At 42.7% G+C, this 14,059-nt stretch overlaps 5 protein-coding genes across 5 annotated transcripts; 2 read left to right on the top strand and 3 right to left on the bottom strand.

The window, feature by feature from the left end:
• Positions 1–52: 52 nt before the first annotated feature.
• EAE97_008451 (uncharacterized protein) lies at positions 53–2,330 on the top strand (the record flags this gene model as incomplete). The annotated part of the gene is made up of 3 exons (XM_038878966.1): positions 53–227; positions 532–1,052; positions 1,104–2,330. 3 exons carry the CDS (start codon positions 53–55, stop codon positions 2,124–2,126), a joined length of 1,719 nt encoding a protein of 572 aa, XP_038730048.1. The 3' UTR covers positions 2,127–2,330.
• Positions 2,331–2,491: 161 nt separating this feature from the next.
• EAE97_008450 (uncharacterized protein) lies at positions 2,492–5,015 on the bottom strand (the record flags this gene model as incomplete). The annotated part of the gene is made up of 5 exons (XM_038878965.1): positions 2,492–3,724; positions 3,817–3,933; positions 4,028–4,053; positions 4,265–4,610; positions 4,707–5,015. 5 exons carry the CDS (start codon positions 5,013–5,015, stop codon positions 2,492–2,494), a joined length of 2,031 nt encoding a protein of 676 aa, XP_038730047.1.
• Positions 5,016–5,727: 712 nt separating this feature from the next.
• Positions 5,728–6,102, bottom strand: EAE97_008449 (uncharacterized protein; the record flags this gene model as incomplete). Its single annotated transcript, XM_038878964.1, has 1 exon — positions 5,728–6,102. The coding sequence occupies one exon, from the start codon at positions 6,100–6,102 to the stop codon at positions 5,728–5,730; it is 375 nt and encodes a 124-aa protein (XP_038730046.1).
• A 953-nt stretch (positions 6,103–7,055) lies between these two features.
• Positions 7,056–10,035, bottom strand: EAE97_008448 (uncharacterized protein). The gene is made up of 2 exons (XM_038878963.1): positions 7,757–10,035; positions 7,056–7,701 (listed from the first exon to the last, which is right to left on the bottom strand). The coding sequence occupies exons 1-2, from the start codon at positions 9,816–9,818 to the stop codon at positions 7,616–7,618; spliced, it is 2,148 nt and encodes a 715-aa protein (XP_038730045.1). The 5' UTR covers positions 9,819–10,035; the 3' UTR covers positions 7,056–7,615.
• Positions 10,036–10,249: 214 nt separating this feature from the next.
• EAE97_008447 (uncharacterized protein) lies at positions 10,250–11,488 on the top strand (the record flags this gene model as incomplete). The annotated part of the gene is made up of 3 exons (XM_038878962.1): positions 10,250–10,412; positions 10,468–10,586; positions 10,649–11,488. 3 exons carry the CDS (start codon positions 10,250–10,252, stop codon positions 11,486–11,488), a joined length of 1,122 nt encoding a protein of 373 aa, XP_038730044.1.
• Between the last annotated feature and the right edge of the window lie 2,571 nt (positions 11,489–14,059).

Genomic DNA, 14,059 nt, shown 5'->3' with positions numbered 1-14,059 from the left:
GTTGATATAATTCCATCAATTATTTGTTCATTATTTGTTCAATATTCTCAAAATGTATCGAGGCTGGAATCTCGTATTGGCAATTATTGTCACTCTTCTCTCTGGAGAAAGTCTTGGGTTTTTGTCATGGCCATTTAAATTTCAAACTGTTGCTGTACAAGAGCCTATCATAGAATCAACCACGTACGAGTATGCTGATAGTCATGCAAAACGAATTGCAATTATTGGTATGTATTGATACTTCTTTCCATGCTATTATCATCAATGTTGCCGTGTGATCTTCCATGATGATCTTCCTTTTATTAAATACAACTTTCATTATGATTCCTCTCTTTCAAAGGGGACCCAAAATAGGGGTATTGCCCCGTCCCTTAGCTGGCTACTCTCTATCTGTCCCCTTCGCTTCTCTTGCATATTACCTCGAGGTTCATGGAAATCTGCATACCCATCAGATATTCTGATGATATGTACCTCTATTTAGCATCAACATACAAGTAATCTCCCAATTGCCTTTCACTAACAGAATATCAGGTGCTGGAGCAGGCGGGTCTTCCTCGGCATATCATTTACAGAAGTATGCTGCTGAATCCGACCTTGCAATTAATGTCACTGTTTTCGAACGATCCTCTTACATTGGAGGTCGTTCGACCACAGTCAATGCATATGGTAATTCGCTGGAGCCCGTGGAATTGGGAGCCAGTATTTTCGTTGATGTCAACGCAATTCTAAAGAATGCAAGCCGAGAATTCGACTTGCATGCAAAATCGTCCAATACCGAAGTCACTGAAATCCTTGGTATCTGGGATGGCGCAGAATTTGTTTTTACTCAGAAAGATAGCGATTGGAAGTATTGGGATATCGCAAAATTGTTTTGGAAATATGGATTTGCCCCTTTGAAGACTCAACGCTTGATGAAAACTGTGGTTGGAAAGTTCTTACAACTTTACGAAGCACCATACTTTCCATTTAGATCTCTCACGGAAAGGATAGAGGAATTAGACCTCAAAACTGTGGCATCCATAACGGGCGAACAATTTTTGGCTCAAAACAATGTGAGTCTAACTAAATGTATGTCCTGTCATAAGGAAACTAACAATATTTAGATTGAGGGCTCATTCACAACTGATCTAATTCAAGCATCTACTCGGGTCAACTATGGTCAAAATTTAAACGTCATTCACGGCGTAGAGACCATGGTTTGTATGGCAATCGACGGTGCAATGCAGATTCAAGGCGGTAATTGGCAAATCTTTGACAACATGATTCAATCCTCAAATGCCACTGTTCGTCTAAACCACACCATTACCGAGATTTCCCAAGTTCGAGATCAAGAGAGGTATAATGTCAAAACCATTACTACAGATGCTATCGGCGTTTCTCATATCAATGAAGAACCATTCGACACCATCATTATCGCCGCTCCACTTCAATATACCGATATCAAAATGTCGTCTGACCTCCTTCAACATACCCCCGACGAAATCCCCTACGTAACCCTTCACGTAACCCTCTTTACCTCTCCCTATGGCCTCAACCCAGCCTATTTCAACATCGGTCCCAACGAGCAGGTCCCCACCACAATCCTCACTACTCTCCCAAAAAATATCCCCGCTCCCACTGATCCCAAAGACTTCGCCGGCCCCGTTGGCTTTTTCTCCATCTCTACTCTCCGCAGAGTTATCAATCCTACCACCCTCGAATACGAAAATCTTTACAAGATTTTCTCTCCTCGCCCCTTGACTTCCGAGTTCCTTTCCTCAATCCTCAACAGTGAAGTCCCTGTCCCTGAAGACCTTACCACCATTTCTCCCACAGCAAACAACACAATAACATGGTACCACCCCCACGTCTGGAACTCCTATCCATACGAATACCCTCGCGTAACATTCGAAGAGATTCAACTAGCGCCTGGTATTTACTACACTAGTGGTATCGAATCTTTCATCAGCACTATGGAAACAAGTGCATTGATGGGGAAAAATGTCGCAAGATTAGTAGTTGATGATTTCTTGAAAAGCACAGAAATCAGCTCAGAGCCAGTCGCCGAAGAAATTGAAGTAGGGAATGTAATCATCGAACCAGAGATTGGCGTTGGTAGCGACATGCCTGTAGTTGGCGAATTATGATCGTCTGTTATTCCTGGGTTCTATAGAGATAGGCGTTTGTCCTTTCCAATTTCACCTCGTCTTTTCTATTGGAGAGATGCCTATTTTTGTATTACTTCAACTAAAAACAGCCAAGGAGAACGGATTTCTACTTAAATCTGATACTATACTACCTATCTAACATTACAATAAGATATAAACCTCAATATACTTTCACTGTATGCCTTCAATATAGTAGCTTGACTAAAAACCTCAAACATCCCTTGAACTCTTACCATTCACGCAGAAGCCCCCAAGCTCAAGGATCAATCTCTCCCTCCTTTAACAATGTGCCACCCAAAGCAATCGAGCAAGCTCGGTCCACAACCTTAAATCCATTCCACATCTCAAGCATCATTATACCAGTTATCATACTTATCTTGTTCCCTTCTCTTTTTCGGACTCGGTCGATTCAAAGCCCACGGCGTGCTCCTCTCCACCTCTATTTCTCCCGATTTAGGCGAAGGTCCCGCCCGCCGAACCATCAGTTTCCCCACAGTATTCATTCTATACTCTTTTCCAAGAAACTGCGGAGAGACAGGGCCCTCTACTCGTTGTCTCTTTGCATCGCGATCAGGCGCCACAGGAACTGGTACTGGTAGTCTACGTTTAGGCGGGGCTATTCGGCGTTTGAGTTTTCGAGCTTTTCTTTTCGGGATCATTCCGACAGGAGGGGGAGTCTTTGTCCAGGGACGAGCTTCTTCTTCTTCGGGTGTGCGCATTCTTTTTACGCCCCGCTCGATGGCCAAGGCCCTTTCGAACATTGGTGCTGCTCTTCCTTTTCCTTTTTCTTTTGCCTGGTTGTAGGCGCGTTGATCTTCTCCTTGTGGAACGTATCCTGGATCATTTGCATCATCTTCTGGGTCGTCCGCGTCATCCTCAGGATCATCTTCTGGGTCATCAAAGTCTCGCGGTACAGGATCTCGCACCGGCTTTCCATCTGGCCCGATTGCTCTCCAATCAGGGAATGCCTGGTGGCTTATCGGTTCTCCCAATTCGAACGGCATTTCTCTATATCCCATTTGAAGCGCCTTGCGAGTTGGAAATAAAAGATCAACATCATCGTAATCATAATCATCTTCGGCCCGTTTCCACCACCTTGGATTACTGTAGTCTGGTTTTCGTGGCTGCCTCTCCTTTTGCAACTTGATTACCTCCATACCTTGATCTTCACTCGGTCTCCGAGGAGGGTCCGGATATTTTTCATCCCACCCATATTCCCCCCCATAAATGCCTCCCAAAAACAAGTCATGACTTTCGCCAAAATTCCAGAAATCTACAGATTCTTGTACCTGTACTAGTAAATCCCGTACATCCGGACGTGCTCCGGGATAATATGCTAAAGACTTTAAAATCAACCCCCTAAATCTTCTACTATAAACTTCTAGTTCGGGATGCAAGAGCCATTTGCCCATGGTTCTGAATGTCTCGGAGGGGTCGGGGTCGACTCCTGTCTCAAAGAACTCATTTTCGGCTACGTGATTGTTATTTACCAAGCATTGGTAAATAACATTAGCAACATTCCACACGTCGGTTGCGGTGCCTATTACGCGGTTTGGATTGGCGACTGAGTATTGTTCCTATTAATGCATTAGTTGGAGTGACGCGAATCGTAAACTCGATCGAAAGCGGAGATTGAAAAGCAAGGAAAACTAATAGATAAGGTTCATACAGGTGCATGGTAGGTGTTGCGTCCTTGAGCTATCTTGAGCCATGCTCGCCGTTTGGCAGCACTCTTTTTCAATACTTCGGCGTCAGGAACCTCAAGTGCGAGCCCGAAGTCCGCAAGCTATGGTTGGCCTTGGGTTAGCACTATTCGGGTTTGAATCCTCAACATTTGAAATTGTGAGATTTTGTACATATCTGTATGTATCTATACGCACCTTGTGAACTGATATACGTTCATGGCCTGGTCGAGGATTATCACCGATTCTGCATTGTGAAACATTTAGTACTCAGTCCTCTGATAGAGGTTCTGTATATCTGTAATGCAGTCTGTTTACATTCGTGTTCCTTGTTTCCAATATGGAAAAGAATGAGTACAAAGACTTTTACTCACAAGACTATACAATGTTAGCACCGTCGCTGGCAAGCGAGCTCTGCTTCTCGGAGCAACTTACTATTTGGCCCCTTGATATCAAAATGCGCAATTTGTTGATGCTGACGATCCTTTGGCTGCTCTTCAAAGATTGAATCATTTGGATTCTCTGTCCCATATTTCAAAACCATCAGTGCCTTCAACAAACATTCCCATATTCTAAAAATATATTCCTCTGGAGGGCGCTGGTTCTGGCAATTCTCGTACATCCAACTTCCTAGGTCCCCTCCAGATGCAAATTCTAAATAAATCCTCGCGATATCATATTTTCGCCTGAGCTGTACCTTAATATTGGCGTCGCGCCTCTTTTCATTTTCCAGCCAATTACCATAATCCACAATAGCCCGGTCTGTAGCGTCGTTTGTCCCCTATGTACGACTGTGTTAGTAAATCATTATACCAGGGCATCTTCCACTGCAAGCAGTATCTTCTGAGCTGAACCATAAAAGGAAGCAATAGCTTACCGTGCCCATAGTCCGATGATAAGCCCTATATATCTTGACGATATGATCACTGTCATACTTCATAAGACTTTGCATCATCCTACTCTCCTGTTTCAAATTCAAACCTGGTCCTCCTTCCTGTTTAACCACCAACCTCCGCGGCGATACATCTGGGTTGTTTCCTCGATATTCAAACAGGGTAGCTATGCCATAAGAACCTTCACCCAGACGCTTGACGGCAACCCAATCTTTACCAATGTGTACTGGCGCCCATCCTTCGCTCTGTTTGAGGTATCTCTGGGCCTCTTCCATAGCTGGATCGATATTCATCTTGACGTATGGTTGTAAGAAATGGCGCTTCAGAGATCAATATAGGTGATTACACATGAAGTTGTAGAAATTTGAATCTTGGATTATATTCCCCTTAATGTCTATCGAACTTGTGCTTTGCGATTCAATGAGCGTACCTTAAAATTGGAAGGCTTTGTTCAGTGTGTACTTTCCGGCAACACAAAGAGAGCATTCATGCCGGTTGATGCGCTGAGGTAGTTTCGAAGCATTACGACAAAGAAGATTGTGCACTTCAACCAAACCAATCGATGGAAATTCGTCACTTTATGAGACACGTTGAACAGCACCTCCATGGGAATGTAGATAATTTGACTTTATATAGAGTATTTATTACTCCATTCTCTCCATCTAAGAGTGTTTCTTATATATGCAAATGAGATACCACCTGAATTCCTGCCTCTTGACCAGTTATCAAGTACCCCGACCCATTCACCATCGACTTTTCTCCAGTATAATGCCAGCAAAATATGAACAAAGAAAATGAATAAACTTCACCCTCTAGTCGCAGAGCAGTACATGCTCAACTTAACAAGAAAAGGGTAATAACTACATATTACCCCTACTGTAATCACAATTCATAAAATCCGTAAACAAGAAAAAGGTTGTCGCTGAAAAGCATCGCGCCAGTGTGCATTCAAAAATGCATACACTTGAAGAATCGAACCACTTCTTCCCCAGTAGCAATTACAAATTATGATCTCACGCTTCCATCCCAATTCAACTCCCTTACACTGACCTTCGTCCCTTCCCTATCGCTATGCTTCCCCCTTACACTTCCTCGCCTCCAATCCATCAGACTCGATCTCTTTGATCTTGTTGACGCCATTGTCTTTCCCGTTGTATCTTTTGAAACTTTGCTTTCCTTCGATGAGGAAGAATTGCTTCCACTATCACCGTCGCCTGCTGTGCAGTTTGCAGAATATGTATTGTTTGCAGAATAGTATTCGCCGTCTACATATACTGCATCAGAGACAAATGTGCTGCGGCGGTTTCGACTATTGATATATCGCTTCTCAAGTCTGTAGAGCTCCAACTTTTGGTTGATCATGTCGATAAGCTTAACCATGGTTGCGTTTTTGTGGGTTGTGGGGTGTGGAGTGGTTGAGTGAGATTGATATCGAGGGAGGATTGGCCGTCAGGCAAAATGAAGGAGAAGAGAAGCGAGAGACTGAATAGATTGGTTGGTTCAGAGAATGTAAAGATTGATATCGGAAAGGATTGATGAATCGATTTCGGAGAGAGTATTCTGAGCCTGTCAGATGTGCTTCGTCTGTATTATCTGCGAAACGAATACAGGAATAGCTTTTCTTATCCGTTAAGATCAAATATCAAACAAGTCGTGAGATTTCGTTTGTATTAGGTGAGTAGATGAATGAAGAAGTACGATATTTACAACAGTCGATTAAATTCAAAAACTTGGAGATGTTTATGTGTTTGTATATACTTCGAATGTGCGTCGAGTCAAAAATTCTCAAGAATGGATAGATAAAGATGAACAGACCTTAACTACACCGAGTTGTTGAGGCAAGACAGAAAGAAAAGAATACCTTCTGGTCCTTGGCGATAAGCCATATAGAAAGCTCTAGTCTCTACAGGTAAGTGTGCCCCGTAGCTCTTCATCCACAGATTTTCTTACTTGCTTCTGCTTGCATTTCTGCACATTTGTTGTGTACCCTGAGATTTCCTCGAATTTGGATACTGCTCCATCCAAATCATTCGAAAATCCACAAGAAATGAGTTAAATACAAGGATTCTACATGAATTATCATTTTATCCATGACAGTCTAAGACAAATAAAGCTGCGTTGATCCGATGAAAAGTGGACGCTTCTCATGGAGAGTGGCTCGGAAACTGGCGTGGTCTGACCATTCAGATGGAAAGTATGGATCTTCGCCTAGTATCCAATGATATTAGATCATAATCGGAGCGTTAGACTTGAATAGTACAAGCTCAAAGGCACAATTAGCCGTTGGCACGTTTTCTACATTGAAAGTGGTCAGGGTAGCACAACTTCCCAAGCAGCCCCGGATGTTTCCCTGGAAGAATTCAAGAGCATGGAAGACGCCATCTGGACCCATCACTACATGATCAAAGCGTTGTCAAATCAAATTTCCCTTCGGGAAGAGGTCTAACTAAGTGCTAGAAAGGCTCTTGTCAGTCTCGCCTTCATTCCCCAGCCGACTTTGTGACTCGTTAGGTCTTTTTTTCTGGATTTAGAACCCGTCTTCCCGAGTAATTCTAAAGTGGGTGCTTGTCTAGATCAATTTCGTGCAGCCCCGAACAAAATCATCATCATCATGCTTATTCAATTCCATAAGTTGTACAGCTGAATTCATGAAACAGATACAAACAATGCACGATAATGCGTTCACTTTGTAAGTTGATGCTTGGTGGTCTGTACTGTACAGTGGTTGAGGGGTAAATGTTATCCAGTGTTACGGGGGTTCGAAGCACACAAGAAAGTCTGGTCCCACTTGTATGCAGCCTCTATTGGTGGGACTTTCAATGTGAAAGGGGGTTTACCCTGCGGCAGGTATGCACCTGGCCCATTCAAGATAACAATTTCTTATCGATCAAATCTATCTACTCTCTGCTTTCGAGACGTCGGGAATATCGACCTCTCGTTCTTTACCTTTCTCCGTTTCGGCAAAAAGAGTTTCTTGAACTATAATAATGGTGAGACAGAGCACACAATGATAAGGATGAAATAAGATGCTTACCACTCCAGAGATCGGAATATACCCCACCAGTATCAACCAGTTCCCTATGCGTCCCACTTTCAGCCACTGACCCCTCCTTCAATACTATGATTTTATCGCTATCAAAGATTGTTCGAAGCCTATGGGCAACGAAAACGCTAGTCCTTGATTTCTCTTTCAAAATACTGTTGATATTTTGCATGAGTGCCTGTTCCGTATGTGTATCCAATGCAGATGTCGCCTCGTCAAAGAATAACAGCGGAGGATCTTTCAAGATGAGTCTTGATACAGCCAATCTTTGCTTTTCTCCTCCAGAAATCATCATTCCCCGCTCGCCAACCATGGTTTTGTATCCATCGGGGAGCGTTGTGATAATGCTATGAATCTTTGCACGTTGTGCTGCTTCTTTGACTTTTTCGTCAGATGCCTCCAAATTACCATATCTGATGTTGTGTTCAATGGAATCATTGAAAAGAGGTGTGTCTTGAGGAACGACGCCAATGGCTCTCCTAAGTGTCTCCAAACTCACATTTCGGATGTCTTGCCCATCAATTAAGATTCTTCCCTCTTGAACATCATAGAAACGGAATAAAAGTCGCAGGACTGTTGATTTTCCACAGCCACTAGGTCCAACAATAGCAATCTTTTTGCCAGCAGGAATGGTCATGCTGAGATTCTTCAGGATCGGACGGTCTGGATGGTAACCAAAGGTTACATTCTCGAATGTGATCTCGCCACCTTTAGTTAGCTGCAGGGGCTTCGCATTCGGAGCTTCCCTGACCGCCACATTAACCTTTTGCAGGTTGAAAAGCGTTTCCATGTCCAATAAGGATTGTCGAAGTTCTCGATATACTGATCCGAGGAAATTTAAGGGAACCGAGAGTTGAAAGACCAATTGGTTGACCATTACAAGATCACCCACTGTCAAGTTTCCTGTAGCTACACCATCTGCGGCTAAGTACATCATGGCAGTTAATGCACTTGAGAAGATCAAGTTTTGTCCACTATTGAGAAATGCTAAAGATGTTGCGACCTTGATGGATGATTTCTCATAAGCTTTGAGTGCCTGGTCATATCTACCAACTTCGTATTTCTCGTTATTGAAGTATTTGACTGCCTCATAGTTGATCAGAGAGTCTACAGCAACTGTCGAACCTTTGTTATCGGCGGCATTGGCAGCTCTTCGGAATTTTGTTCTCCAAGCAGTAGTCGAGATGGTAAACGCTGTATATCCCACCATGGTGAGAGCTGTGATGGCCGCAAATTTGGCACCATATTGATAGGTCAAGATACCGCAGACCATGGATATCTCTAATACTGTCGGAAAAATGTGAAAAACCATGGATGTAAGCAAGAAGCTAATACCTTTTGTACCCCTATCGATAGCTCTAGTCAATCCACCGGTCTGCTTCGAGAGATGGAAATTGAGATCGAGTCTTAACAGATGATCAAAAACATTGCAAGCTACCCTCCTAATAGCCTTTTGAGCAACACTAGCGAAGACAGCATTCCGTACTTCTTGAAACAAAGTAGCTCCGATTCTGGTAAGTCCATAAGCCAATATCATTGATCCGGCGACGGTTGTAGCTGTGCCTCCAAGAGCAGCAAAATCAACATTCATAGCGTCGACAATGCTTTTGAAGTAGAAAGGTACTTGCACATTCAACACTTTAGCTCCAACTAACAACCCGAGGGACAATCCAACCCGGACTCTTGTTCCCATATTGTCTTTGGGCCACAAATACTGTGACATCTCTTTTATAATCGCCCAGTCCGCCTTCCTTTGCTCCTTATTTGTTTTGTCATCAAGGGCCAATGGATCTTTTCTTGCCGTTGTCGGTATGGCAAGAGGGGCTTTTTTTGCCGTCTCAGGCGTTGACCCAGGTATATCATCTGCTGATTTCGCATTTCTTAAAGATTGGCTCTGGATAGCACTGCCTTTGGGAATGTCTTTCAATCGTCGATTGGTGCTTGTGAACACCCTGAGGCCTACCCCCGGCTGTGCCCATCGTGGATGTCGCAATGAAGCCTTTGCATATATGCAAGAAGCTCCATGGAAGCTGTGTAAGCTTCGGAAGCTCATCGTAAACCAAATCTATTCTCACTGCCCATAGATCATCGACTGCGCATGCCTCAGCTATTCCAAGAAGACCCCCATGTATAAAGTTGTAGCTATCGATAAGGAATCAACAAACGTCCAGAATTTAGAGATTTGTCCAATATGGAAATGCTGTCAAAATAAAGTGAAAGAAGCACAATTGAAAGAAATATCGTTCTCTTTAAACAAAAGAAAATCAGATAAGAATGAATTACTTATTAGAAATTCACCAATGTATAGAAAAAGTTCGTGAGCACCACAATGTACGAAGCTATTACGACATTTCATGTTGCAGCCTCGCCTAAGGATTAACAAGGCAGAAAATTGCACATGCAGCCTACTCCTGCAGCTTTTCCGAACGACAACGGAAAGCCCCTCTCTTTTTTCCCTTTGAACATCAAAGAGGAACAGCAGTCATGATTTCACGATCATCTGTAAGCCGCGTTGCTCGTGGTGCGGGGCAGCTCCGTTCAATTAAGAAAACTCCTGCCGCATGTAGAAATTTTCAAATCAGCGCATCGGAAGCTCCCTTGGATGGCGATCTGTTAAGCAAGACTCTTGATTCTACAGATCCTGCTGGTATGTTCAAGCCTCGCAATGATACTGAGGTTGAAGACTAAAAAAGGTGTTACAGATGCAAGATTTGAGGTCATTGGAGCGCCCTACTCTCTTCTTTCAGTTTCATTGTCCGCATCGCAAACATTATACACTCGACGAGGAACGTTGGTTGGAGTGAGCGGAAAAGCAGAAAATGTCAGCATGCTCGAGGTGAAAGCATTAGGATAGGAAGGATGGCTTGCTGATATATTGGGTAGGCCCAATCAACATTATCGATCCTTGAACCATTTCGACGAGCTCCTCTCGGAATTCCTTTCTTATATCAAAAAGTTTCCTCGACGAGTCCCATAAAAGCACTGGTTTCAACGAAAAATCCGATCACATCTATGGAGGTATTACATTTGGATGGAAGAGAAGATTGGATGGTCACTCAGAGAGATGCATTGCTGGCTTGGACTGGCCATAGGCTATCTGTTTCACCGACAATGAACAGAAGTATGAGTATCGCCCACTGGGGAAACACACAAATTACAGGTAGAGGGCTTGTAGCTTTAGCTGGAGCAGGTCGAATCTACGAAATTACTCTGAAAGAAGGGGAGGAATTTGTCGCACATCCAGGAAATATCGTGGCGTACACAATGAACCAAAATTTACCTCTTCCCTACCGATTAAAAGCCTCGATCTTAAAATTACAGATCCCAACCTTGGGATTCAGTAAGCTATTGCCAGATATCAAATTTTTCAGGGTTATGCAACAAACAGATTCGTGGAATTTTGTGAAGAGGATAGCTTTCACTCTGAGAACTGCAATGAGAAGGACTATCTGGGGTGATAGGCTATTTTTACAATTCAGAGGACCAACTACACTCTTAATGTCTACAAGGGCGACAAGGATTAGCGACGTTTTGACAAACAAAGATATCAATGAAATTGCGGATGCTCCACCGGGTGCCGTAACAGAAGCTATTGAATCAGCAAAGGAACCCAAGTCAATTTCACAAGTTACGAAGCAAATTAGGGATGTACCGACTGGTTTTCATTATGCGGAGGTTAATAAAGTTGGGAAAGTGAAGTTTGAAGATGCTCCTGCGAGGTAGTAAGGGAAGGATGGTGTATCAGTAGTGGAAAGGGACAAAATGTACTAGTAGGTCCATATTCTGGACGGACGAAGGGCACAAAATATACGAATATGATACGATACCTCAACTATAACCTGCCACTGCCCGTCTACCATATGTCTGCTTGGGAAAAATGTGATCTTTTCTTGAGGATTATGCTGAAGTCAGCCTTTGCTAGACTAGTTCTAATGCCCTTACAATTTACAATTATTACTCTGGTGAAATGCATATGGCTCTGATTCTAATTTCATAATCCAATTTCCTGAGACGTGGATATCTTATAAAAGTTGTGATCGTTCCCAATAATTGGGTATATCGAGACTTAGGCCGTATTGATTTCGACGGGAACAAATACTCGGTCCGTGTGGCTTCTAATTTTGAGTCCTGGCATCATGAAAATGTCTGGAAATTTGAGGAGGTTTAAATTAGGAGAAGAGTAAATAATCTTTTGCTGCCGTTTTACCCTTGGATTTTGTTATAGATACACCACATTTATTGGTTCGCTCATCATCGCTGTTTGCTTCCGCTGACAGTATTGTGTAGATCAAACAACTAGTTTGGAGTTAACTTTTTCAGTGTTATATATGGCTTGATTGTTGGAAATTTTGGCACACGGGTTCTGTATCATTTCTTCACCGTTTTGATCTTGAGCTTTCCCTCGCTGTATCTCGCTTATTGGTGTTTCTACAGCCCCTTTGCTCCGCGAAATCTTTTGCTGGGTTATGAGTTACACTCTTTTGTGTGAGTGACTTACCATGGTCTTGAGCCGTAATGCAAAGGTTTGTGTTTTTCCATGATTGCGGAAGGATTTTGATGAACCAGAGGACAGCAAAGGCCTAGGTATCCTATCAATCAGACAAAAATGAATCGTAGATGATTATCTCATTCACTCTATTACCAAATTTCACATACATTCAAGAAGACCACTACTATATTTCTAGTCTTTCCTCGCTCGCAGCTCAAAGGTCTTAGGCTCAGACATTTAAGACATGTCAGAAACATGAAAAATTTAGTCAGAAGAGTGACCGACGATAGCCAGACTGCCCAGGCAAGTCTGGAAAGAAGTTGAGCAGTATGAATTAGTACCGTGCAACGTTCTTTTCATCTGATTTCCATATTCTACGACTCAATGTCCTAGAAAGATAAGTTGGTGAATTGATACGGAGCGCTATGCAAGAAGAGATTAGTGACAATAATTATTCAGTGAATAAAGATTGTTATGGATAGCAGAATGCTTTACTATTGCTGTCGAGACTGTGTTCAACTCCACCAGAGAGACTTTGCATTATCACACCTTTTCTCACTTAAGCTAATTACGGAGTACGGAACAAGACGCACAACGTTGGGAGTCGAATTTCAGATCCCATCAAATGTTCCTTCTGGACTTCTAATGATTTTGGTGGATCAAGTCTTACAGGAAACCACTTCCTTATATACATGTCATGTCGCCTTCGCTAAAGCCTCGGCAATCATTTGCGTCCAAAGAATGCCACTGTATTATTTCTGGCTGTATTCTAGCTTTTTTCTATTCTATTCTGCAGCTATAGATCAAGTGGAGTAGACATGAACAGGTGCTCGTGATCACGCTTGTTTTATTAAATGGGAGGCGAGTGATAGACCTAGAATTCAAAGCCTGGACTTAAAGGCATGTTTCAGAATTCCAAGAACTCGGACAGTGCAAAGGCATGATTTTGAGGGTCGTTCTTGCAAGAGATTATTGTCCAGAGTGTGGGAATGATATCATCTCCTCATGAATAGACGATGAAAATGTTTGAGATGCGGCGATGGTTTTACACCTTCTGGATGATGTTGTTGTTATTGTTGTTATTGCTTTTTTCCCGTTTCTACTCTGCATGTCAATGAAAGTTCCCAGGCTTCCGTGTCGTCTTCTGAGCTACGTTGTTGCAGTCTTCCCAACCTTGAATTCTAGACCATCTTCATTGTATGCATATCCAAGTCAACAAACGCCCTGGGATCTCAAAACGTTCGTAACTTTTTTGCGTAATACTCCGACTGAGACTGTCTTGATACTTTCTTATATAGCAACGTGTCCATCCTTAAACTCAAGACCCTGCCATGCCTGAAAGCAAAATCGGAGTGGATATCGAATAGGAAAGTCAACTTTATCCACAAATTCACTTACCCCTCCCTTTCCACCCAGTAATCATGTACAACCAATTTTCTTAGTCTAAGAGTCAAAATTGGCTCAGGTGAATAATGCGGAGTCCAAATCATTGGGAGATCGATGGATTGCTATATAAACATCTACCAGGACACCAATAAACATCAAAATCGGGTTACTTGCGTCAATCAAGAACGAGATGGCGTTAAGATTGAACTTCAAGATTTCCTATATGTTGATATTGAATAATCTAGTAGGTGTTGCAACAGGGACAAACATTCCAGCCAACTCTTCCACTGGAAGTTAATCTTATTCATATCACCACATACTACATGCCTACTCGTTGTCATCTCCAACTGCTCTCGACAAATATGACAAACAGAAATTCTATTTCGAGTATTCGACAGTAAAAATAAACAAGCGACGAT

This window comes from Botrytis byssoidea (assembly GCF_014898295.1).
Source record: "Botrytis byssoidea strain MUCL 94 chromosome Unknown BBYS_018, whole genome shotgun sequence".
Taxonomy (NCBI): Eukaryota; Fungi; Ascomycota; class Leotiomycetes; order Helotiales; family Sclerotiniaceae; genus Botrytis; species Botrytis byssoidea.
This window is presented reverse-complemented; position numbering and strand designations above follow the sequence as displayed.